This window comes from Oncorhynchus keta, chromosome 10, assembly GCF_023373465.1.
Source record: "Oncorhynchus keta strain PuntledgeMale-10-30-2019 chromosome 10, Oket_V2, whole genome shotgun sequence".
Lineage (NCBI taxonomy): Eukaryota > Metazoa > Chordata > Actinopteri > Salmoniformes > Salmonidae > Oncorhynchus > Oncorhynchus keta.
Genome location: NC_068430.1, coordinates 47,835,363 through 47,861,121, shown reverse-complemented (window position 1 = coordinate 47,861,121; position 25,759 = coordinate 47,835,363). Strand labels below are relative to the sequence as shown.

General features: G+C 41.7%; 1 protein-coding gene across 2 annotated transcripts in view; it reads right to left on the bottom strand.

Moving 5' to 3' along the window:
• Positions 1–3,294: 3,294 nt before the first annotated feature.
• mmp24 (matrix metallopeptidase 24) overlaps positions 3,295–25,759 on the bottom strand; it is a 69,594-nt gene continuing 47,129 nt past the window's right edge. For both annotated transcript variants that reach the window (XM_035778441.2, XM_035778442.2), the window contains exons 7-9: positions 22,002–22,140; positions 15,741–16,007; positions 3,295–13,288 (exon numbers count right to left, since the gene is read on the bottom strand). In XM_035778441.2, coding sequence (XP_035634334.1) covers positions 12,951–13,288; positions 15,741–16,007; positions 22,002–22,140 — 744 coding nt within the window. In that variant the 3' untranslated portion in view covers positions 3,295–12,950. The remainder of the gene's footprint in view (positions 13,289–15,740; positions 16,008–22,001; positions 22,141–25,759) is intronic.

Here is a 25,759-nt window from a genome sequence, read left to right as displayed (position 1 = left end):
AAGAGTGTTGGAAAAGCATTCCAGATGAAGCTGGCTGAGAGAATGCCAAGAGTGTGCAAAGCTGTCAAGGCAACGGGTGGCTACTTTTGAAGGATTTAGATCTAACACTTTTTTTGGTTACTACATGATTCCATATGTGTTATTTCATAGTTTTGATGTCTTCACTATTATTATACAATGTAGAAAATAGTAAAAATAAAGAAGAACCCTTGAATGAGTAGGTGTCCAAACAGAATGGTATTGTATGGTTGTGTGCTTAGTTTTATATACAATCTCCATATACGATCTCCACATTAGCAGTGGAATGGCCTTACTGAAGAGCTGTGACTATCAACGAGGCACCGTCATAGGATTCCACCTTTCCAACAAGTCCGTTTGTCACATTTCTGCCCTGCTAGACCTTCCCCGGTCAACTGTAAGTGCTGTGAAGTGGAAACGACTAGCAGAAATAACGCCTCAGCCACGAAGTGGGAGGCCACACAAACTCACAGAACGGGATCACCGACGCGAGAAGCGCGTTTAAAGTGCTCAGTTGCAACACTCACTACTGAGTTCCAAACTGCCTGTGGAAACATCGTCAGCAAAATAACTGTTCTTCAGGAGCTTCATGAAATGGGTTTCCATGGCCAAGCAGCAACACGCTAGCCTAGAATCCCCATGGGCAATTCCAAGCGTTGGCTGGAGTGGTGTAAAGCTCGCCGCCATTGGACTCTGGAGCAGTGGAAACGCATTCTCTGATGGGATGAATCGCACTTCACCATCTGGCAGTCCAACGGACAACTCTGGGTTTGCCGGATGCCAGGAGAACTCTACCTGCCCAAATGCATGGTGCCAGCTGTAAAAGTTTGTGTGGAGGAATAATAGTGTGGGGCTGTTTTTCATGTTTGGGTTAAACTCATTCGTTCCAGTGAAGGGAAATCTTAACACTACAGCATACAATGACATTCTAGATGATTCTGTACTTGCAACTTTGTGGCAACAGCTTGGGGAATGCCCTTTCCTGTTTCAGCATGACAATTCCCCTGTGCACAATAGCGAGGTCCATACAGAAATGGTTTGTTGATATCGGTGTGGAAGAACTTGACTGGCCTGCTCAGAACCTATCCTCATCGAACACCTTTGGCATGAATTGGAAAGTAGACTGCGAGCCAGGCCTAATCCCAACATCTATGCACGACCTCATTGTCCCTAGAATTTCCAAGCAAACTCCTGGAGACAGGGCTTTCCCCTATAGAGCACCAAGTCTTTACTGAAGACTCATCTCTTCAGTAGGTCCTATGATTGAGTGTAGTCTGGCACGGGTGCGAAGGTGAATGGCAAGGCAATGGAGTGATGAACCACCCTTGCTGTCTCTGCCTCTGACCCTATTATGGGGGCTGAGTCACTGGCTTACTAGTGCATGCCGTCCCTAGGAGGGGTGCGTCACGTCGTGCCATGCTTTTCCCCCGCTATATGTGACTTGAGTGGGTTGAGTCACAAACATGATATTCCTCTCTGGTTTTGCACCCCCTCTGGCTCGTGAGGTGGAGGAGATCTTCGTGGGCTGTACTCAGCATTGTCTCAGGGAAGTAAGTTGGTGGTCTGATATCCCTCTAGTGGTGTGGGGGCTGTGCTGTGGCAAAGTGGGTGTGATTATATTGCCCCACCGTTCATCAGATGTGCTACCTTGTGCCCAACCTGCTGTTTTCGACCCTCTCCCTCTCTACCGCACCTGCTGTATCGACCTCTGAATGATCGGCTATGAAAAGCCAACTGACATTTACTCCTGAGGTGCTGACCTGCTGCACCCTCTACAACCACTGTGATTATTATTTGACCCTGCTGGACATCTAAGAACATTTGAACGATCTGGCCTTAATAGCCATGTACTCTTATCTCCACCCGGCACAGCCAGAATAGGACTGGCCTCCCCACAGAGCTTGGTCCCTTTCTAGGTCGCTTCCTAGGTTCCTGCCTTTCTAGGGAGTTTTTCCTAGCCACCTGCTTTCAAAATACAGAAATCATCCCTGTATGATGCATCATAGAGGGATGATATCTGTATTTTGAAAGTAACATATCTTGACAACTTGATTTGTCAACAATAGACTAATCGTTTTTGGGTGGAGATTTCCTTTAAGGGGGTGGCTCTCCCATAGGCACTAATGCTATAGCAGCTGGTCTGGTCTACTTATTTACTAACATTGAAACAGAAAAATGAGTGAGTGGGATGTCTCGCTTCCTCTTCTATGATCTTAATTCAAGTATCCATTTTTTTTTTTTGAGATGGTGGGACAACCGTGACGTCTGCAAAATTTCTACGCTTTCGTTGTCAGGATTAGTTTACGCTTCAAGGATATCCATACAGGATGTGCCTTCAACTACCTCCGGAGGTGGTCAGGAAGAGCTAATCACAATCAGATCACAATGATGGGGCGGCAGGGTAGCCTACTGGTTAGAGCGTTGGACTAGTAACCGAAAGGTTGCAAGTTCGAATCACCGAGCTGACAATGTACAAATCTGTTGTTCTGCCCCTGAACAGGCAATTAACCCACTGTTCCTAGGCCATCATTGAAAATAAGAATTTGTTCTTAACTGACTTGCCTAGTAAAATAAAGGTATATAAAAAAAAATGCTTCTTTTGATCCTCCACACCTGTCAATGTGGGCACAACAGAATGTGTACCAGCTCAGGACAATGGATGCATGTTTGAACCAGGTATAAATGGGGCTAGTGATGCCACCTATCAATAACCCCATTTTATAAGCTACCTGGTGCTAACATGCAGCCTCCGGAGGTAGTCGGGTACCCGTTTTGTGTCTGGATATCTTACAAGTGTAGACGGATCTGGATGGTCAAACCATTTTAAATCATTATAATGGCCTCTAAAATCATTGACAGGTAGCACCATTGACTTATGGCATTAATATAGTCTTTAAATAAATAAATCAATTAACAGATGGCAAATGGCTCATATTGAGCAAATCACGAAACCTACGTGTTAGCGCAAGGTGTAAACGGGGCCAATGATTTTAGAGGGCGGGATCATGATTTAAATGTTTTACTGTCCAGATCGGTGGAAGATATCCAGACTCAATGCATTCCTGACTACCTCCGAAGACAGAGCTATTAGAAGACCACATAGCATGAAGACCGTGAGATCACTTTGAGCCAACCTAAGGAGTCCCCCACCAAGCCCTCCTCCAGAACAATCGGTACAGTCCCCCGACCAGAGCTTCCCCAGTGTCAGATGGCATCAGGTGAGTGGATGACCAACTGGTAATGACAGAAGACAATTGCACACAAGAAGGCTTGTTTTCACTTTCATTTATTGACATGTCTGATTTAATAGAGCATGGTGATATTGTTAAATAAAATATTTTTTATTTACTGTGGGGCAAAAAGGTATTTAGTCAGCCACCAATTGTGCAAGTTCTCCCACTTAAAAAGATGAGAGGCCTGTAATTTTCATCATACACTTCAACTATGACAGGCAAAATGAGAAAAACAATCCAGAAAATCACATTGTAGGATTTTTAATGAATGTATTTGCAAATTATGGTGGAAAATAAGTATTTGGTCAATAACAAAAGTTTATCTCAATACTTTGTTATATACCCTTTGTTGGAAATGACAGAGGTCAAACGTTTTCTGGAAGTCTTCACAAGGTTTTCACACACTTGCTGGTATTTTGGCCCATTCCTCCATGCAGATCTCCTCTAGAGCAGTGATGTTTTGGGGCTGTTGCTGGGCAACACGGACTTTCAACTCCATCCAAAGATTTTCTATGGGGTTGAGATCTGGAGACTGGCTAGGCCACTCCAGGACCTTGAAATGCTTCCGTCGTTGCCCGGGCGGTGTGTTTGGGATCATCGTCATGCTGAAATACCCAGCCACGTTTCATCTTCAATGCCCTTTCTGATGGAAGGAGATTTTCACTCAAAATATCACGATACATGGCCCCATTCATTCTTTCCTTTACACGGATCAGTCGCCCTGGTCCCTTTGCAGGAAAACAACCCCAAAGCATGATGTTTCCACACCCATGCTTCACAGTAAGTATGGTGTTTTTTGGATGCAACTCAGCATTCTTTGTCCTCCAAACACGACGAGTTGAGTTTTTTTCATCTGACCATATGACATTCTCCCAATCTTCTTCTGGATCATCCAAATGCTCTCTAGCAAACTTCAGACAGGCCTGAACATGTACTGGCTTAAGCAGGGGGACACGTCTGGCACTGCAGGATTTGAGTTCCTGGCGGCGTAGTGTGTTACTGATGGTAGGTTTTGTTACTTTGGTCCCAGCTCTCTGCAGGTCATTCACTAGGTCCCCCCGTGTGGTTCTGGGATTTTTGCTCACCGTTCTGGTGATCATTTTGACCCCACGGGGTGAGATCTTGCGTGGAGCCCCAGATCGAGGGAGATTATCAGTGGTCTTGTATGTCTTCCATTTCCTAATAATTACTCCCACAGTTGATTTCTTCAAACCAAGCTGCTTACCTATTGCAGATTCAGTCTTCCCAGCGTGGTGCAGGTCTACAATTTTGTTTCTGGTGTCCTTTGACAGCTCTTTGGTGTTGGCCGTAGTGGAGTTTGGAGTGTGACTGTTTGAGGTTGTGGACAGGTGTTTTTTATACTGATAACAAGTTCAAACAGGTGCCATTTAATACAGGTAACGAGTGGAGGACAGAGGAGCCTCTTAAAGAAGAAGTTATAGGTCTGTGAGAGCCAGAAATCTTCCTTGTTTGTAGGTGGCCAAATGCTTATTTTCCACCATAATTTGCAAATAAATTCATACAATCCTACAATGTGATTTTCTGGATTTTTTTTCTCATTTTGTCTGTCATAGTTGAAGTATACCTATGATGAAAATTACAGGCCTTTCTCATCTTTTTAAGTGGGAGAACTTGCACAATTGGTGGCTGACTAAATACTTTTTTTGCCCCACTGTAATCTGTTAAATTAAAATGAGTGTTTTTTTTAAATAAACTTCAATATCTTTAGACATGAACTAAATCTATTTCATTTAAGCATCTTATTGAAAATGGTAATCGATTTTGTGCAAAAACTAAGCTTTGAGAAAGACAAATACAAAATCTTAAATAGCTTAGAGCTGTCTGTATATTTACATGAATTGATACACTACATGACCAAAAGTATGTGGACACCTGCTCATCAAACATCTCATTCCAAAATCATGGGCATTAATATGGAGTTGGTCCCCCTTTTGCTGCTATAACAGCCCCCACTCTTCTGGGACGGCTTTCCACTAGATGTTGGAACATAGCTGCGGGAACTTGCTTCCATTCAGCTATGAATATTAGTGAGGTCGTGTATTTATGTTGGGATTAGGCCTGGCTCACAGTCAGCTTTCCAATTCATCCCAAAGGTGTTTTATGGGGTTGAGCATAGGCTCTGTGCAGGCCAGTCAAGTTCTTCCACACCGATCTCGACAAACCATTTCTGTATGGAACTCGGTAGTGAGTGTTGCAACTGAGGACAAACCATTTTTACACGCTTCAGCACTTGGCGGCCCCTTTCTGAGCTTGTGTGGCTTCCTATGATGGTGCCACGTTGAAAGTCACTGAGCTCTTCAGTAAGGCCATTCTACTGCCAGTGTTTGTCTATGGAGATTGCATGGCGGTGTGCTCGATTTGATACCCGTCACCAACGGGTATGGCTGAAATGGCCAAATCCACTAATTTGAAGGGGTGTCCACATACTTGTGTGTATTTGATTGTAAATTACATAAGGTTCCACCACAAAATATTGCAATTTACCAAGTTGTTTTACCAAATGAATTAAATCGACAAACTAATCAAAGTGTATATACAGAAAATGTTATAAGAAACACCACCGAATTCATTTTCTCTTAAAGCTGTATCTGATAAAATCTCCCTTGATCAGTAGTATCCAAAGAATTTCAATGTCGTCATTTTAAACATCTGGACCTTTTTGATTTAACCTCCATTATTATTTTATGAAAAAGAACATTAGAAACAAAGGCAACAGGCAAGTGAAAGGCAACTCACTGTTGTCTAAAGCCACCAGCATATCCTTAACAGAGGCCCACTGAAGAGGACTCGTCGCCCCACCCCCTAGAATAGTAGAAACCGTTACAATGAATAAGAGAGAAAGAAAAGTGGAAAGGCATGGGGCACCTTAGAATAAAAGTTGTCTTCATGTGTTCAATAAACAATTGAACGTGAAGGTCATTATAATGAATCTCGAGTACCCCTACATCTTCTCAAACACAACCATGCCGATACATATGTTGTGGTTTATTAGTACTCTTTTGGACATGTCAGATCGGATTTTACGTTTCAGTAAATATATATATACATTACACAGTTTTGCCTTGATTACTCTGTAGGTACACTCAATCATTGTGATGAAATCAATAAACAAATTAAATTGACTTTGGAACAATTGCATGTAACCTCCAATATGATATGTCCTTTTTGTAGCGTGAAGCATATGGTGAATGAGATTTATTTAGCTCCCCCTTCCACAATAGGATTTAACAACGTGATAACCATGCAGATTGAAAATGGCTTTGCCTGGAAAATGTTCATCTAATGAACAATGCCTGGCTAATACCCTGTATCTTTCCCATTCATCTGCCATCATCTTTAGCTGAGATGTGAGTTGAGTAATACCAAGAACATTTCCTACTCATATGAGCATGTTCCACATACACTGAGTGGTTGTTTTAATGGGTTATTTTGTCAGAATCAGATTTTTCGTAATCTGCATCAAATACTCAATCGCCAATTGATCCAGTTGCTATCAATTAAGGTGTTGGTTTCAGATCCCGCCCATAACACCAGCTAATAAACTTTGTTTTGTTGGATACTTCACTCCATACAATGTTTGCCTATAAAGACATACAGGGCTTAAGTTAGAAGTTATGTTCTGACGGTGAGGGAGAAATTGAATATCGCTATTTCGCTATTCCTTGTGTGGCTCTCTGTAGCCTGAAAATAGATGCAGAAAGCCACCCCAAAAATGTTCCCAAAAGTCTGCCCAATGATTTATCTAGAGATCGTGAAATGGAGTTATTAAAATATGGGCAAACACACTAAGTCTGCTCTGATTCAGTGCCATGTCTCTGCCACTCGCTAAACTGCTCAGAATGAAAACGACAGAATAAGAAAAGATAATAGAGCGAAGAAAATCCATGAACTGAGTGCATTTTCATAGTGTGAGAAATATTGGAGAAAAATACACCTTTGAAAACAAATGATACAAAAAAACATAAAAATGTTAACTCTGATGTTATCGTTGAAAGAATCCTTAGAGGTATATGTTTGTCAACTAAAAAAGCACATCAATTGAGCGCGCCACTGCAAAGTCTGACAAGGCACAACTTCCAGAAGTACCAGCAGAGGCTATTTAAGGCAGACACTGACACGGTCAGACATATACACCATTTCAGTAAAGATCTCATGGTGGAGATTATTTTGGAAGACCTAGAGCAGATTAGGGCTGTAGAAATAAAGTAGGGTAGCCTTACAGTAAATTACATATTTTCAAGTTGCAGATTTCTCACATAACAAAAGTATCTTTGCCTACTGGAGATTTTAAGTCCTCCAAAACGGAGCCAAAGACCAGACTGGGAGGGCTGTTGTGCGTCTTACTACATATTGCTCACACATTCAGTGCGACACAGAACTAGAGAGCTCTTGACTAGGAGCATAAAGGATACAGAGAGGGGGTCAATGGTGGCAGAGCTGAATAGATAGTATAGACCCATTCTCAGAGACCTTGGGGATGTTACACAAAAGCCACATAACGGATGGTTTTGTTCAGCTGATGGTTTTGCTGATTAATGATTGGGATATGCTTTGAAATGGATGATGGCAGGAGAGAAAGTGATTTGGCACTTTGTCAACGCAGCCATATCTGCAGTATATAAGCTCTCCCCAACTTAGTTACGAATAAAACCATAGATGTAATTGCTTTGTTAGTAGTACTACATTATGACAAGGAGTGAGCAGTGTTATAGAGGTAACATCAGTGTGCACATCTGAGATTATTTTTAAAAAAGTGGATAATGAGTAAATATTTGTCAAATCTATGCAGTTACTTTCAATGTAATTTCATAGTACATGTTATCAGAATTCTGATAGGGATTCCAGTGGTTGTGAAAACCCATAAGGCAAACATGTAAAAACAAGAGAAAGTAATCTTCCAGAAAACTGTCCATTTCAAATTCTCACCATAATAAATCCACTATAGCTTTATACGAAACATCAGGCCATTTAACTATTCAACTCCACTTATCAATGTGTAATATCCAAATGTTTACATTGTGTGTGTGTGTGTGTGTGTGTGTGTGTGTGTGTGTGTGTGTGTGTGTGTGTGTGTGTGTGTGTGTGTGTTAGGAACGGGGTCACAACTGAGAAGAATCTCACAAGAGTTACCATGACGTAGCAACATCGCAGATAAACTAAGAAAAGTACTTCAAAGGCATGATTAAAAAAAGCATGTCAAATTAGTAGGAAAAGAACATTAACAGTTTAAATATACTATTCTTAAGATTGTAACAACACTTTGCCAGTGATTATCACACTATTAAGACCCATTAGAAGTGGATGTCCCACTCTGGTTGCAGGAAGCCTTGCAGTTAGAGAGGTGAGCCAGCAACAGGAGGGTTGCCATTTGGAATCCAAAATCTGTTGTGCAGGGAACCGGAGGGTTGCTGGTATCAAATCCTAGATGCCATTGACTTACGTCATGTCCTTATGCAAGGCACTTAATTTCTCACAACAGCAGCTCCCTAGGCCCCCAGTGTGGCAGCCCACCACATCTCTCCAAAACCTTTATGTGTGTCTTTCGGATGGGTTGGGGTAAGTCAAATTCGGGTTGGACATTGTGTGCAATTGACCAATAAAGTGATCTTAATCTCTTAATAAGATATCTTAATTGTGTAGCCTGTCCAGGTATCCCATTCTATAGACCATATGCTTTTTGCATTTGCAAATATAAGGAATACTGTATGTTAAAAGCAAAGTCTAGATTTGGTCATTTTGTCATTGTCATACGTTATCAATTACACTGAACAAATATTCAAATGCAACATGTAAAGTGTTGGTCCCTTGTTTCATGAGCTGAAATAAAAGAGCACAGACATTTTCCATACTCACAAATTGCTTATTTCTCTCATTGTGTGCACAAATTTGTTTACATTCATTTTAGTGAGCATTTCTTCTTTGCCAAGATAATCCATCCACCTGACAGGTGTGGCATATCAAGAAGCTGATTAATGCATGATCATTACACAGGTGCACCTTGTGCTGGTGACAAATGGCCACTTTAAAATGCAATTGTCACACAACACAATGCCACATATGTCTCAAGTTTTGAGGGAGTGTACAATTGGCAGGCTGACTGTCTGCCCTCTCACTAAGGGGTGGCCAGATTGTGAACCACAAAGCACAAAATGGACGGCCGCAGAAGCAAGGGGAAGGCTCGCAAGGTTAGGCCGACCAACATATATATATATAAGGGGTCAAGCCACACCAGGAAGAGGGGAAGAGCAAGGAGCTGTGAACCATTGAAAAGAGAAAGTGATAATATATCGGCTGGATTTACCGTGTATGATCTGGACTTACCTGTTGGTTGTTTGGACCCTGATCTACTGAGAAGCCAATTTATGTACCGAACCCTGCTATCCTCGATCACGCCTGCGGCCTGGACGGTCCAAACAAACATTGATTTTGTGTCAGTCTCACGCTTAATTTGTGTACAAACACTCCTAACCTTGAAGAGGATTGTCACAGTATGGGCAGGCATAAGTTACAGACAACAAACACTCAGTAAAACAAAAATCTATGGCAATTTGAACGCACAGAGATACCATGACGGGATCCTGAGGCCCATTGTGGTGTCATTCATCCGCCGCCATCACCTCATGTTTCAGCATGATAATGCATGATAATCCATGTCACAAGGATCTGTACACAATTCCTGGAAGCTAAAAATGTCCCAGTTCTTCCATGGCCCGTCAATAACTTTGAACCGCTATTGAAGAGGATTGGGACAACATTCCACAGGCCACAATCAACAGCCTGATCAACTCTATGCGAAGGACATGTGTCGGGATGCTTGAGGCAAATGGTGGTCACACCAGATACTTACTGGTTTTCTGATCCACATCCCTACCTAGTGTATTCGCAGTCATGTGACATCCATAGATTAGGGCCTAATTTATTTATTTCAATTGATTGATTTCCTTATATGAACTGTTAACTCAGTAAAATCTTTGAAATTGTTCCATGTTGCATTTCTTTTTGTTCAGTATAAATGAGACTAGTCACATCATGTTTCATCATTTAAATAAGCAAAACTTTTTAACAACAACGAACAATTTGACAGATTGTCAATGCAATGACAAAATGGGAAAGTCAAGTCTCCTTTCAACCGATTCCTAATTTTTGTGATTGCAAAAAATGTATATAAATTTACTAGCTCGATAGGATACATACAACCAGATCGGGATATTCGCTAATGATAATACATCATTTCAACAGCAAATAAAAGTACAAATAAGATTTAATTATTTTTTTTTTTTTTAAGTCAATAAAAAAATCTAAAGACTACATGTTTGATGTGTGGTACCAAACCCCATTGGGGTCAGAATTAAGTCAGAAAATACAGTATCAAGGACTATACAGATCTTAATCTTGGATCTTAATTTGAGCCAGTTTGCTACAGCAGGCTAATAATCTTGCAGCAATGGGAAATGGGAATTATGTGGAGTATAATTAAAGTAAATTTTTGTAGATGTTTCTGGAAATTACAAACTTTAGAGGCCTTTTTAAAACCTCAAATAAACTACGTTTGCATTTCCTACTGTACAGGAAAAATTCTCTGGTTTCAGTCCTGGCAACTGCATTGACATTATTATCTGGGTGAGATGAATACATGATAATTCTCTACTGTAGTAAAAGTAGTGAATAGAAATACAGGGAAATTAATGGAACGTATGAAATAACTTTGCTTTTATCATGGGTCATCTGTGTATTTGTTTTTATCAGGGTAAGAAACAGCTGAACTCAGGAAATCCTGACCTGCCCTACAGAGATAGACAAAGTATGGTAATTACCCCAGTGTACCAATGCACCCCAGTGCAAAAAGACTCTACCTGGATTTTTCTTTTAAACATCACTTTCCCATTGTACATCTTTCCTATTGAAAGCGAGGTTAGTAACAAAACTGTAAATTAGATCACGAGGACAGCATTTCAATGAAATGTAGGGTGTTAGATATAATGCCCTCCGCAATGATTGGGACAGTGAAGCATTTTTTTTTTTTGTCTCTATACTCCAAAAGTTTGGATTTGAAATCAAACAATGACTATGAGGTTAAAGTGCAGACTGTCATCTTTAATTTGAGGGTATGAATCGTGAATAATGAAAAGCGAGAAAGTTACAGATGCACAAATATCATACCCCCCAAGCCATGCTAACCTCTCGCCATTAGAATAACAGGGGGGTTAGCATTTTTTTAGGGAGGGTATGATATTTGTGAGTTGTAACTTTCAAGAAACATATTCTATTCTTATTTACAATAAAACGGACTCCAAAATGACACAAACAAAAGAAACAGAAAATGCATCCAACAAATGTGTAGAGTCACAAGCTTGATGTAGCCATTGTGTGTAATGAATATGGGACCAAGTACTTAACTTTTTACTACTTTAATACATATGAATTTGTCCCAATACTTTTGGTGCCCTAAAATGGGGGAAATACGTACACAAAGTGCTGTAAGTTCTTAACCGTTCACCCGATATGATTGAAAACACCCTCAAATTAAAGCTGTCAGTCTGCCCCTTAACCTCAGTCATTGTTTGATTTCAAATCCAAACTTTTGGAGTGTAGAGGAGACAAAAGAAGAAAAATTGCTTAATTTTCCCAGTCATTATGGAGGGCACTGTATATAAAGAGAGAGCGACACAATTGGAGGAAGAGAGAAAGTGAGAGAAATAAGGAGGAATGAAGAGGGGTATGAGTGGAATTCAGGCTGCCTCAACAGCAGTTCATTGTGCCTAGTCAATGTTGGTCTGACATGCTTAGCCTATGGAAACGGCCATAGGTACTCCTCTACGCCTTGAGGCATGTAAAAAATAAAACTAAGTTTAATTCTAAGAAAGATAACTGTGACCAATGTCTTTAAATGCTAACTCGCTCTCTCCTACGCCCCTTGGTCCAGGCAGAGGAGCAGGGAGTCTGTGCTGGGGGATGTTGGTATAGCGGCGGTCCTTCAGCAGACATAATTACATTCTCAGTCCTCTAGCTTAGGTCAGTCCATCGCTAGAGGCAGAGGTCTGGCTATGAAGAAATGTATCATTTGCGATGTACAAAGTTTCTCCTCTTGATAACTCCAAGCTCTCGAACTGAAAATATTAAATGATCCACAGAAATCCTTGGTATTCTTTTCTATGGCCTTTCTACTACATTTTTTGTTCAAGTTTACATTTTTTCTTTAAATATCTTGTTTGACTTGATAATACTTGAAGTCCATGTACAAGTTGATACTGGACAGATTACTGGTACCTGGCTATGTGAGGGTAGGCTCCCCCTCTGTCTCCCCCTGAGAAAAAGTGTATGGGAGTCCCATCGAGGTAAAGTATGTGTGACAACACCCACTGAAACAGCCAGATAAGAATGGACAACAGATAGACGAGGCGCAAAAGGCAGAGCAATCGGATTTGCTGTGCTCTGTCCTTACCCTCAAAGCCTCCCAGCGTCCTATGAATCGCCTCATGCTAATATTCAACATACTCAATTTTGGCGATGTTCATCTAGAGGTCCTTGACAGTGGATGAAAGGGAGTAACTTAATTCTCCTCCTTCCCTTCTCGCAAAGGGTTTGTGCAAGACAGGCACTGGTCACATGGTGCTCAGAGTTTTTGTAGCCCTCTCAGTGCAGTTTCGTGGTTAAGTGGCGGCGCGCTGCCTAAGCCTGTCATACCCACTCCTGGACCGGATGTTTGTAGTAGGTGGCGTTCTGTTGCACCCCTTTGTTTTTGAACTGGAAGATGGTATAGACCAGGACCAGGATGCACAGGGACAGGATGCAGGGTATCACCACAGCGATGGCGTTGACAGTGCTGTGCACATCATTGATGGTCACCATGATGTCCACGTCATCGTGGGGAAGCTGCCGGTCTTTGTTCTTCTCCATGTCTGATTGGTGGCAGCCCATCCAGTCATTGACAATAGACTTGGGGTAGCCGGGCTCAACGGTCAGCTTCTGGTTGTCAAACTTCCAGTAGTCCTTCCCTTTGTAGAAATAGGTATAAACTAAAGAGGGGAAAAGAGAGCAAAAGTACAAATTAATTTGTATCTAACAGATTGACTTGTATAGTTTGCAAATCTAACACCTCAAACATTCTGCCTGACAACTCATCCTGAATTTAACTCTGCTGCTCGATCACTTACGCCATATATTCTCCACACATTCCATTGTGGAGAAGAAACGCTAGTGGGCGTGGCGTTTGGCCAGGAACGATGTGGATTGGTAATCAGGCTACTCAAACATTCCCTTGTCCAAATAAACACTGTACCTGATTATCTGTTTGTCATATCATAATGGTATGCTATCAAAGCTCTAAAACCGAAAATGCAGTCTCCAGACCATAACTCTCTAAATGCCCTGTTTGTTTTGGAGGGGTAGTTCTTTGTACTATGCAATGCCTGGGAGAAAAGGCACACGGATTGAGAATGTGTGGCAATCAGAGGACCACAGAAACCCTGGAGGCTACTGATTGATGAAGTACTCCCCCCTGCTGCCGTCCAAAACAGCACCTCCAGATCCCGTAAGAAAATGGCTGAGCTACAGGCTAGTGGATGGACTAGCCAAATGGACCATGCCACCCCCTCTGATTTCCACCTCTCATGTTTTCAAGTCCTCTGTGGAATGTGTTTCAGGAGGTTGTGACATGACTCGCAAAAAGTGATGATAGTTCCTTCCAGAGGAAGTCTCCCGGGAGGTGCTGAGGCAGTGCAGCGTTTTTTTGCTAGAGCAGCACAAATGAGTGGCGGGGCTGAGGCCTCTGGCTGGGTTAACCCTCTGACCCTGATTACAAACAGTCCTCGGACACAGACGGCCAAAAGTTCAGCGACAGCCCTCTGGCCAGAAGGGCCAAGTATCTGATGTTGACATGGCTCTCACAGATGGGTTAATATTAGCCAAAAGCATCTCAGAGAACGGTGAGCAATTCTGACTCACACAAGCTGCTGAGACTTCATAAATACACACTAAAAACAAATGGCTCTATAAAGTTCCAAATAAGGGTGCTTTGGCATGAAACCATAGGGGAAGCCTTTTTAGTGCTATATGGAGCCTTTTTTTTAAGGTTCAATAAAGAACCATGCTCATAAGGTTCTAAATGGAACATGTATGTTGCTATAAAAGAACCCTTTCATTAACTTCTATAAAGCAACATTAAAAAAGGTTCTATATAGCACCAAAAAAGGGTTCCGCTATATAACCCTTTTTGGGGCTATATAGAACCCTTTTGATGGTTCCTTATAAAACCTTTATGGAGAATCGTTCTATAAAGAACCTTTCTCAATCTCAAAGGTTCTTTGTAGAACCAAACATGTTTTTATTTTGGTTTAATAGCCAAATTATATTGTTAAAATACCATCGCTTTTATTATTGTGCTTATTAACAAGTTGAATCAGGTCTGCTAGCTCTGGAATGGCTTGGGATCCCCGAGGAGAGAATTGAAAACTACTGAGTCAACAGTTCTCAATTGACACAAGGACATACATGAGTCTTTCACAAGACACTGTCACTGGCCATAGTTATAACATGCACTAGCATAACACAACAGATCAAATCAACTGTAATGACACTCACTCACTGTTGCACAAAAAGCTGTGAACAAACCACGCCCCAAAATATTCTAATGAGCTGCCGCCCCTACATTTTAATTATCACTAAAAGAGGAAAGATTCCTTTTGTTTCAGTAACGTTCGACATAGAACCATCACCCTTCCCAAAGAGCCATTGAGGAACCCTAATGATTTAGTGTGTACATGATGAATTATTTTCTGCTGTGTTACGAATGTGTTGTCAACACATTTGAAGCTCGATCTCGTATAATATTTACCTCGTGCTTGATGAATATTCTGTATACATATTTAGTAGGCCGACTATAACATTGGCACTTTACTCCAGAGGTAGTCAGGGACCCAGATCTCGATTGTCAAACCATGAAAATCATCATTATTACCAGACTCTAAAGTCATTGACAGGCATCAATAATTGTCTTAAAATAAATGCATTCATATTATTTTGAAAATATATCTGTTAAATAATATGCATAAAGGGAGGCATCAGGATATCTGGTCACCTGGAAAACAATGTGGACAGATATTTACATTTTGATCACAAACTTTGATCACAAAACCCACATGTTAGCGCAAGTTGTAAATAGGGCCTTCTGATAAGACTCAAAAGTGCAATGTTGTTATTGTAAGACTTCAGTTATTGTTTCAATGTGCAATTACAGCTTATGTACGTCACTACGATAACAGTCCAAGTGCTTTTTTACTGTAATAGCAATTACAGTACCAAATGTAGTTCATTCATAAAGTAAACAGAAATTCCAATTCCCCAATGAAAATAATTGGAATTTCAAATTACTCCCCGAATTGACGTTATTGAGATGGAATGAACCCAAACCCCTGTCAATCTGCATGCTTCAAGGCTGTAGCCACATGGTCTGTGGATAATTATACTCACAGCCCTCCCTGCTGACAAAGGCTCCCTGCGGCGCCTTGGGGATGCCCTTCCACACAGTGATGGGTTTGGGGTAGCCCGGGTCGGCCATGCGTTTCTCCTCGTTGTAGCGCCAGTACTGGTCCCCTTTGAAGAAGTAGGTTTTGCCCACGGGCTCCCAGCGCAGTGCTGTGTCAATGCCGTCCTTAGGGAGACAGTTACCCAGCTCCACCAGACTCTGGGGGTACCCGGGCTCAGCAGTCACCTCTTTGAATAACCAGTACTTGTCACCTGTGGGGTAAACAACAACAGGGTCATGTTCATTAGGCACTAAACAGAGGAAAACCGACTGAAAAGGGGAGATTATCTCAAACTATTTTCATTTTCCATTGTAAAAGTTTTTTTTTATTTTTTTTTTTTTTTTTTTACCTTTTACTGAAGTGAGCTAGATCAGGGTCTCAGTGTTTCTTGGTAGTTTTAAACAAATCCCACACACATGGTTATGGGCTTAAGAATAAGAAGACACCTGTGCCATGTCAGATACAGGGCTCTATTTTCGGCATGGCGCACTGGCATATTCCAGCCTTAACACCAGGTTTAGCAATTTACCTGTCTAACATCAGCATGCTTGTGCTCAGATGGAAGGGGTGGAAATATTTGAGGCACGTCCTTAATGATCCAAAGTGCTAATTTCAGGCAACGCTGGTAGGGATATTTAAGACCAACCAAATCTGGTTTTAGCAATTGGATATGACATTAGTTGTGACAGTGGAAACGCAGCTGATCCAGCCTTTTTCCCCATTTTATTTGATTAAAAACAAAGCATAGTGCCCCCCTCAAAAAAGTCTGTTTTCTTTTTGTCCTGCCCAATGTAGTCAAAACCGTTGATAAAATGTTCGGCTCGTGAGACAGCTTGGAAATAAATCTTAAATCACTAAAGAATTATTAAAATACCAAGTTTGAGAGGAGCAAAACAGTGAGCTGACGTTACATTATATTAGCAATGCTTTGGATGTACGTAAAACCCCCTCCATGATGTAGGCTACATGTGTTCATGCTCATCATGAAACGAGAGATGAGAACCTCAGTGAATACCAATGAACCTCATATTTAGAAGTTATTTGCCTGTTACAATTGTTTGTTTTTCGTTTCATATTTTTGAAACCCAAGCCCACCGTTGGCTACCCTTACCCTAGGCCTTCTATAACAAAGGCTGGTTCAACTGCAATGCATTGTCTTTTTTTATGATGGTGATTTTATGATATGACATTTTACATGTACTGCATTTATTGTAGTTGAAAAAATTAACAGATTACTTGTATTTCATTGAATTTTATTCAACCCAAACTAATTCGAATGATTCACTGTCCTGGTTTTATGGTGGGAATGTCCGTGGCACGCATGTAATGCAACTTCTGGAGAAGTGTGAATGCAATCTGTAAGAAGTTTTCAATTCGTACAGTACTAGTCAAAAGTTTGGACAAGGTATTTAGACTATGTTCTACATTGTATAATAATAGTGAGACATCAACACTACGAAATAACACATGTAGTAACCGAAAGGTTGCAAGTTCATATCCCCGAGCTGACAAGGTACAAATCTGTCATTCTGCCCCTGAACAGGAAGTTAACCCACTGTTCCTAGGCTGTCATTGAAAATAAGAACCTGACTTGCCTAGTTAAATAAGGTACTCAGGGATCTATTGTCCCTCCATCCTGTCCTAATGGTTTGGTACTCAGGGTAGTATTGTCCCTCCATCAGGTCCTAATGGTTTGGTACTCAGGGCTCTATTGTCCCTCCATCAGGTCCTAATGGTTTGGTACTCAGGGCTCTATTGTCCCTCCATCAGGTCCTAATGGCCTGGTAATTCAAGGGCCTGCTGCCAAGGTAGCTAAACGACTACCGCCCCGTAGCACTCACTTCCGTGATCATGAAGTGCTTTGAGAGACTAGTCAAGGACCATATCACCTCCACCCTACCTGACACCCTAGACCCACTCCAATTTGCTTACCGCCCAAATAGGTCCACAGACGACGCAATCTCAACCACACTGCACACTGTCCTAACCCACCTGGACAAGAGGAATACCTATGTGAGAATGCTGTTCATCGACTACAGCTCGGCATTCAACACCATAGTACCCTCCAAGCTCGTCATCAAGCTCGAGACCCTGGGTCTCGACCCCGCCCTGTGCAACTGGGTACTGGACATCCTGACGGGCCGCCCCAGGTGGTGAGGGTAGGCAACAACATCTCCTCCCCGCTGATCCTCAACACGGGGGCCCCACAAGGGTGCGTTCTGAGCCCTCTCCTGTACTCCCTGTTCACCCACGACTGCGTGGCCACGCACGCCTCCAACTCAATCATCAAGTTTGTGGACGACACAACAGTGGTAGGCTTGATTACCAACAACGACGAGACGGCCTACAGAGAGGAGGTGAGGGCCCTCGGAGTGTGGTGTCAGGAAAATAACCTCACACTCAACGTCAACTAAACTAAGGAGATGATTGTGGACTTCAGGAAACAGCAGAGGGAACACCCCCCTATCCACATCGATGGAACAGTAGTGGAGAGGGTAGCAAGTTTTAAGTTCCTCGGCATACACATCACAGACAAACTGAATTGGTCCACTCACACTGACAGCGTCGTGAAGAAGGCGCAGCAGCGCCACTTCAACCTCAGGAGGCTGAAGAAATTCGGCTTGTCACCAAAAGCACTCACAAACTTCTACAGATGCACAATCGAGAGCATCCTGGCGGGCTGTATCACCGCCTGGTACGGCAACTGCTCCGCCCTCAACCGTAAGGCTCTCCAGAGGGTAGTGAGGTCTGCACAACGCATCACCGGGGGCAAACTACCTGCCCTCCAGGACACCTACACCACCCGATGTTACAGGAAGGCCATAAAGATCATCAAGGACATCAACCACCCGAGCCACTGCCTGTTCACCCCGCTATCATCCAGAAGGCGAGGTCAGTACAGGTGCATCAAAGCTGGGACCGAGAGACTGAAAAACAGCTTCTATCTCAAGGCCATCAGACTGTTAAACAGCCACCACTAACATTGACACTGACCCAACTCCAGCCACTTTAATAATGGGAATTGATGGGAAATGATGTAAATATATCACTAGCCACTTTAAACAATGCTACCTTATATAATGTTACTTACCCTACATTATTCATCTCATATGCATACGTATATACTGTACTCTATATCATCGACTGCATCCTTCCTTATGTAATACATGTATCACTAGCCACTTTAACTATGCCACTTTGTTTACTTTGTCTACATACTCATCTCATATGTATATACTGTACTCGATACCATCTACTGTATGCTGCCCTGTACCATCACTCATTCATATATCCTTATGTACATATTCTTTATCCCCTTACACTGTGTATAAGACAGTAGTTTTGGAATTGTTAGTTAGATTACTTGTTGGTTATCACTGCATTGTCGGAACTAGAAGCACAAGCATTTCGCTACACTCGCATTAACATCTGCTAACCATGTGTATGTGACAAATAAAATTTGATTTGAATTTGATTTAGTCTTCCTGGGGTCCAGCAAAATTAAGGCAGTTATACATTTTAAAGCATTACAATACATTCATATCAGATTTCACAACATATTAAGTGTGTGCCCTAAAAATTTAATTAAAAATAGAATTCATGGCACACTTAACCAGCATGGCTACCAGAGCATTCTGCAGCGATACGCCATCCCATCTGGTTTGGACTTTTTTATTTTATTTATTTGTATTTTATTTCACCTTTATTTAACCAGGTAGGCGAGTTGAGAACAAGTTCTCATTTGCAACTGCGACCTGGCCAAGACAAAGCATAGCAGTGTGAACAGACAACACAGAGTTACACATGGAGTAAACAATTAACAAGTCAATAACACAGTAGAAAAAAATGGGAGTCTATATACAATGTGTGCAAAAGGCATGAGGAGGTAGGCGAATAATTACAATTTTGCAGATTAACACTGGAGTGATTAAATGATCAGATGGTCATGTACAGGTAGAGATATTGGTGTGCAAAAGAGCAGAAAAGTAAATAAATAAAAACAGTGTGGAGATGAGGTAGGTGAAAATGGGTGGGTTATTAACCAATAGACTATGTACAGCTGCAGCGATCGGTTAGCTGCTCAGATAGCTGATGTTTGAAGTTGGGGAGGGAGATAAAAGTCTCAAACTTCAGCGATTTTTGCCATTCGTTCCAGTCACAGGCAGCAGAGTACTGGAACGAAAGGCGGCCGAATGAGGTGTTTGCTTTAGGGATGATCAGTGAGATACACCTGCTGGAGCGCGTGCTACGGATGGGTGTTGCCATCGTGATCAGTGAACTGAGATAAGGCGGAGCTTTACCTAGCATGGCCTTGTAGATGACCTGGAGCCAGTGGGTCTGGCGACGAATATGTAGCGAGGGCCAGCCGACTAGAGCATACAAGTCGCAGTGGTGGGTGGTATAAGGTGCTTTAGTGACAAAACGGATGGCGCTGTGATAAACTGTATCCAGTTTGCTGAGTAGAGTGTTGGAAGCAATTTTGTAGATGACATCGCCGAAGTCGAGGATCGGTAGGATAGTCAGTTTTACTAGGGTAAGCTTGGCGGCGTGAGTGAAGGAGGCTTTGTTGCGGAATAGAAAGCCGGCTCTTGATTTGATTTTCGATTGGAGATGTTTGATATGAGTCTGGAAGGAGAGTTTGCAGTCTAACCAGACACCTAGGTACTTATAGATGTCCACATATTCAAGGTCGGAACCATCCAGGGTGGTGACGCTAGTCGGGCTAGTCGGGCATGCTGTTTCGGTTGCTCCTTTTGTTACTTTGTATTTAACGTTCAGTTCTATTTCATAAAATGACGAACACGTACCACGCTGCACCTTGGTCCTCACCTTCTTCCACCAACGGCCGTTACAGTAAAACCCTCTGTAGTCTGCATTCTTTTAATATTGCATGCCCACAGGAAGCAATTATGTTTGTCTGTAAGTGTATTTACATATAGCCTATTTAAAGCAAGTTGTCGTTTAATTTTGTTTAGAATTTGATTAGAATTATTCACTCTTTTTAGGCATTATCAATAATTAATTTAATCTTGCATATTGACAGTATCAGTGTGAATGCTATGTGTATATATTCCCACTTTTTAAATTTTTTTTTTATCTGTTATTTTACCAGGTAAGTTGACTGAGAACACATTCTCATTTGCAGCAACGACCTGGGGAATAGTTACAGGGGAGAGGAGGGGGATGAATGAGCCAATTGAAAACTGGGGATTATTAGGTGACTGTGATGGTTTGAGGGCCAGATTGGGAATTTAGCCAGGACACCGGGGTTAACACCCCTAATCTTACGATAAGTGCCATGGGATCTTTAATGACCTCAGAGAGTCAGGACACCCGTTTAACGTCCCGTCCGAAAGACGGACCTAACATTATAACCATGCAATTACTTAGAGCAATTTGGACTGCAAACAGGTTGAGGTTAACATATTTAGCAAAGATGGATCAACATTTTGTTTCTGTAAACTGTTAAACAAACTATAGCGGACTATCATTGGAGTTGATTCCAAGGCAATACATAAAACACTGTAAATACACAATTGAAAGCAACCACATATTTAGCCCTGGAGCATGTTCTGATTGTCCAGTGGGGGGCTAAGTCTAGACACACCCACAACTTGTTTATTCATCAAAACCCAGCCCTTTCGCACCGATGCCAGTAACTGTGCTGATAATTGTGGTTGTTAAAATAGCTACAATAGCTCGAACCTATAGCAGATTGACCATTGCTTTAGGTTTGTTAATAGAGTTTAAATGTTTTCTTTGCATCCCAATATTACACTTTATATTCATCCCAGAAGACTGAAATATAATTGTTTGACATAGAAACACAGGATTTTTGGCGTCATTTCTTAAATAATGCTTAGTAATTATGAAATTATGAGGAATAATAACATTCCACCCATGAGGGCACTAGGTCATTTGACTACAGGAAAGGGCTACATGTTTCCTGTCGCATGCCCTAATGAACATGACCTAGGTCAATGTGATATTGTGAATATTGTGAATCCTCAACTATCCGCATGTTCAGGGCTTGGAAATTGAACTACCGTACAAGGACCGTGTTAGAGATTGGGGTTTTATAGTTGGTACTGTGTCTCTAATCCAGGTTTATTCACCTAAAGCGAAAATGACTTCGCTAACAATAACACTGATCAGTGCAAAAAGGGCTATATCACATTTGAAAAGGAGAAGGGAGATAAAATACCCTTAAAGAATACAAATTTGCCGTCCGATCTCTCGTAGGCGGCGTCGATACGGGGCGGTAGACCTTTCCAGAACTGCTCAATCTGCATCGGGTAGCCCTCCTGCACCTCGTTGTTCCGCAGTCGCCAGAACCATCGGTCCTAAAGAGAATAAAAAGAGAGAGAGCTCACATCAATCACAGCTCATTATCATTTGGCTCTAGTAAATCTAGGGCACGGCTGAGCAAACTCCCCACTGACTGCTACCCACATGCAAATACCCACACTTACCCCTCAAACAGCCACAAATGATTCGCATAGCAGAGGCCTTATTGCAGGGTAACTACAGTGCTTTCGGAAAGTATTCAGACCCCTTGACTTCTTCTACATTTTGTTACGTTACAGCCTTATTCTAAAATGGATTTAAAAAATAATAATAATCCTCAGCAATCTACACACAATACCCCATGGTGACAAAGTGAAACACCTTTTACATTTTTTTTTGTCAAATTTATTTACAGAAATGCCTTATTTGCATAAGTATTTAGACCCTTTGCTATGAGATTTGAAACTGAGGTCAGGTGCATCCTGTTTCCATTGATCCTTCTTGAGATGTTTCTACAACTTGATTGGAGTCCACTTGGGGTAAATTAAATTGATTGGACATGATTTGGAAAGGCATTCACCTGTCTATATAAGGTCCCACAGTTGACAGCAAAAACCAAGCCATGAGGTTGAAGGAATTGTCCGTAGAGCTCCGAGACAGAAGATCCCCCAAGAACATAGCGGCCTCCATCATTCTTAAATGGAAGAAGTTTGGAACCACCAAGACTCTTCCTATGGCAAGACATCAAAATGGTTGTCTAGTAAAGATCAACAACCAATTTGACAGAGTTGAAAATAATAATGGGCAAATTTAAATGTTGCACAACCCAGAGTCTTAGCGACTTACCCAGACAGACTCAGCTGTAATCGCTGCCAAAGGTGATTCTGACATGTATTGACTCAGGGGGTTGAATTATTATCTCATCAAGATATATGAGTGTTTTACTTTTCATATGTATATATATATTTAGAAATGTTTAATCCCACTTTGTAACACAACAAAATCAAGAGCTGTGAACTACTTCCTGAAGGCACTGTGTCAATATAGTGAATATAGTTGCTATTTAACGTGTTTCAGCATAGAATATAATCCTTTATATTTGTACATGTTTTATTTTGTCAATATACTCTGTCAATATACACATTAAGGACACCTGCTCTTTCCATGACATAGACTGACCAGGTGAATCTGGGTGAAAGCTATGCTCCCTTTTTGGGGAGGAAACAGGTTAAAGAAGGATTTTTAAGTCTTGAGACAATTGAGACATGGATTGCTTATGTGTGCCATTCAGAGGGTGAGTGGGCAAGACAAAAGATAGAAGTGCCTTTGAACGGGGTATGGTAGTAGGTGCTAGACGTAGGGCTACTGCGGTGACCGTATTACTGCCACCCTGGCAGTCATAAATCATGACCGCAGTAAAATTCTGCGTGACCGTTGAGTCACGGTAATCTCCTTTTATGCACTCTGGACTTGTGCTGTTGGTAGTACCCAACTTGCTAACAACCATCAGGTCCTAATGGCCTGGTACTCAGGGATCTATTGTCCCTCCATCCTGTCCTAATGGTTTGGTACTCAGGGCTGTATTGTCCCTCCATCAGGTCCTAATGGTTTGGTACTCAGGGCTCTATTGTCCCTCCATCAGGTCCTAATGGCCTGGTATTCAAGGGCCTGCTGCCAAGGTAGCAGCTAGTCTTCCTGGGGTCCAGGAAAATTAAGGCAGTTATACATTTTAAAGCATTACAATACATTCATATCAGATTTCACAACATATTAAGTGTGTGCCCTGAAGACTACTCCATGGGTATTCTAAAAATTACAAAGTTCTCACAGAGGGGTTGAATAATAGAACAACCAATACTAGCCATGTTAGGGATTTGAATAATAATTTAAAAAAATAGATAAAGCAATAAAATTAAACAATTGTTAAATAAAATACAACTACACTATACCATTCAAGATAGAGACTGTTGTAAAATAATTCTTTACTTTTCCATTTATCGTATTTTATGAATGGATAAGACGGCATTCGAAAAAAAGGACAACTAGCAAAATAATACGTCTTCAAATATAACGAATTGGAACACAAAAGTACTCAATCAACATGGTGGAGATAAAAATATAGCAAACAGAAGACATAGAAAGCACAGTATGTGGATGTGTGGATGTATTGTCATGGAAGGTGTGGTGTGTGTTTTGTATGGCGTTTAAGTGAGTGAGAAAGGAAACTGTTGCATATCCCAGAACCAATGTGTATCTGTGAGCAGGGGTAGCGAGAGAGAACTTTCAATTTTGTGCAGATGAGGGATATACATTTTTAAATAAATTATACATCCTCATACTTATTGTCCTATCATGATGGAACGGTCCCCAACCTTAAACCCTAGACACCCACCTGAGCGACCAATACACTAGGGTCCATATCTGTTTTATGGGCTTACTGTAATGTGGACAGCACAGCCCCCTCAAGATTCTGAGCCTGCCTGGCAGGGTTGGTACTACAAAGCCAGAGCCCCCACAAAAGGGACATTCTCAAAGCTGCTAATGAGAACCTTGATGACCTCGTACCTAGCCGGTGGGGATTCCGGTGGGGTACCCCCAACCAGGTAGTGGCAGTGCTGGCAACACTGGCTGCAGTAACCCAAAGGGAGGGGATCACACTCGGCCAACCAGAGGGGACATATTATTGTGACCCTGGTGGCACAAAATAATCTAAGATCTGACTGCACAGAGATGCTTGGGTAATGGTCACAACAGGGGACCAGTGTTTTTTCAATTAATTTAACCTTTATTTAACCAGGTAGGCAAGTTGAGAACAAGTTCTCATTTACATATGTAAACTGGCCAAGATAAAGCAAAGCGGTTCGACACATACAACAAGAAAGAGTTAAACATGGAGTAAAACAAACATACAGTAGATGAATAAGTCTATATACATTGTGAGCAAATGGGGTGAGATAAGGGAGGTAAAGGCAAAAAAAAGGCCATGGTGTCAAAGTAAATAGAATAAAGCAAGTAAAACACTGGAATGGTTGATTTGCAGTGGAAGAATATGCAAAGTAGAGATAGAAATAATGGGGTGCAAAGGAGCAAAATAAATAAATAAATACAGTAGGGAAAGAGGTAGTTGTTTGCGCTAATTTATAGATGGGCTATGTACAGGTGCAGTAATCTGTGAGCTGCTCTGACCAGCTGGTGCTTAAAGCTAGTGAGGGAGATAACTGTTTCCAGTTTCAGAGATTGTTGTAGTTCGCTCCAGTCATTGGCAGCAGAGAACGGGAAGGGGAGGCGGCCAAAGGAATAATTGGTTTTGGGGGTGACCAGAGAGATATACCTGCTGGAGCGCGTGCTACAGGTGGGTGCTGCTATGTTGAACAGCGAGCTGAGATAAGGGGGGACTTTACCTAGCAGGTTCTTGTAGATGACCTGGAGCCAGTGGGTTTGGCGACAAGTATGAAGCGATCCCACGAGAGCATACAGGTCGCAGTGGTGGATCGTATATACAAAAAGGATAGCACTGTGATAGACTGCATCCAATTTATTGAGTAGGGTATTGGAGGCTATTTTGTAAATGACATTGCCGAAGTAGAGGATTGGTAGGATGGTCAGTTTTACAAGGGTATGTTTGGCAGCATGAGTGAAGGATGCTTTGTTGCGAAATAGGAAGCCAATCCTAGA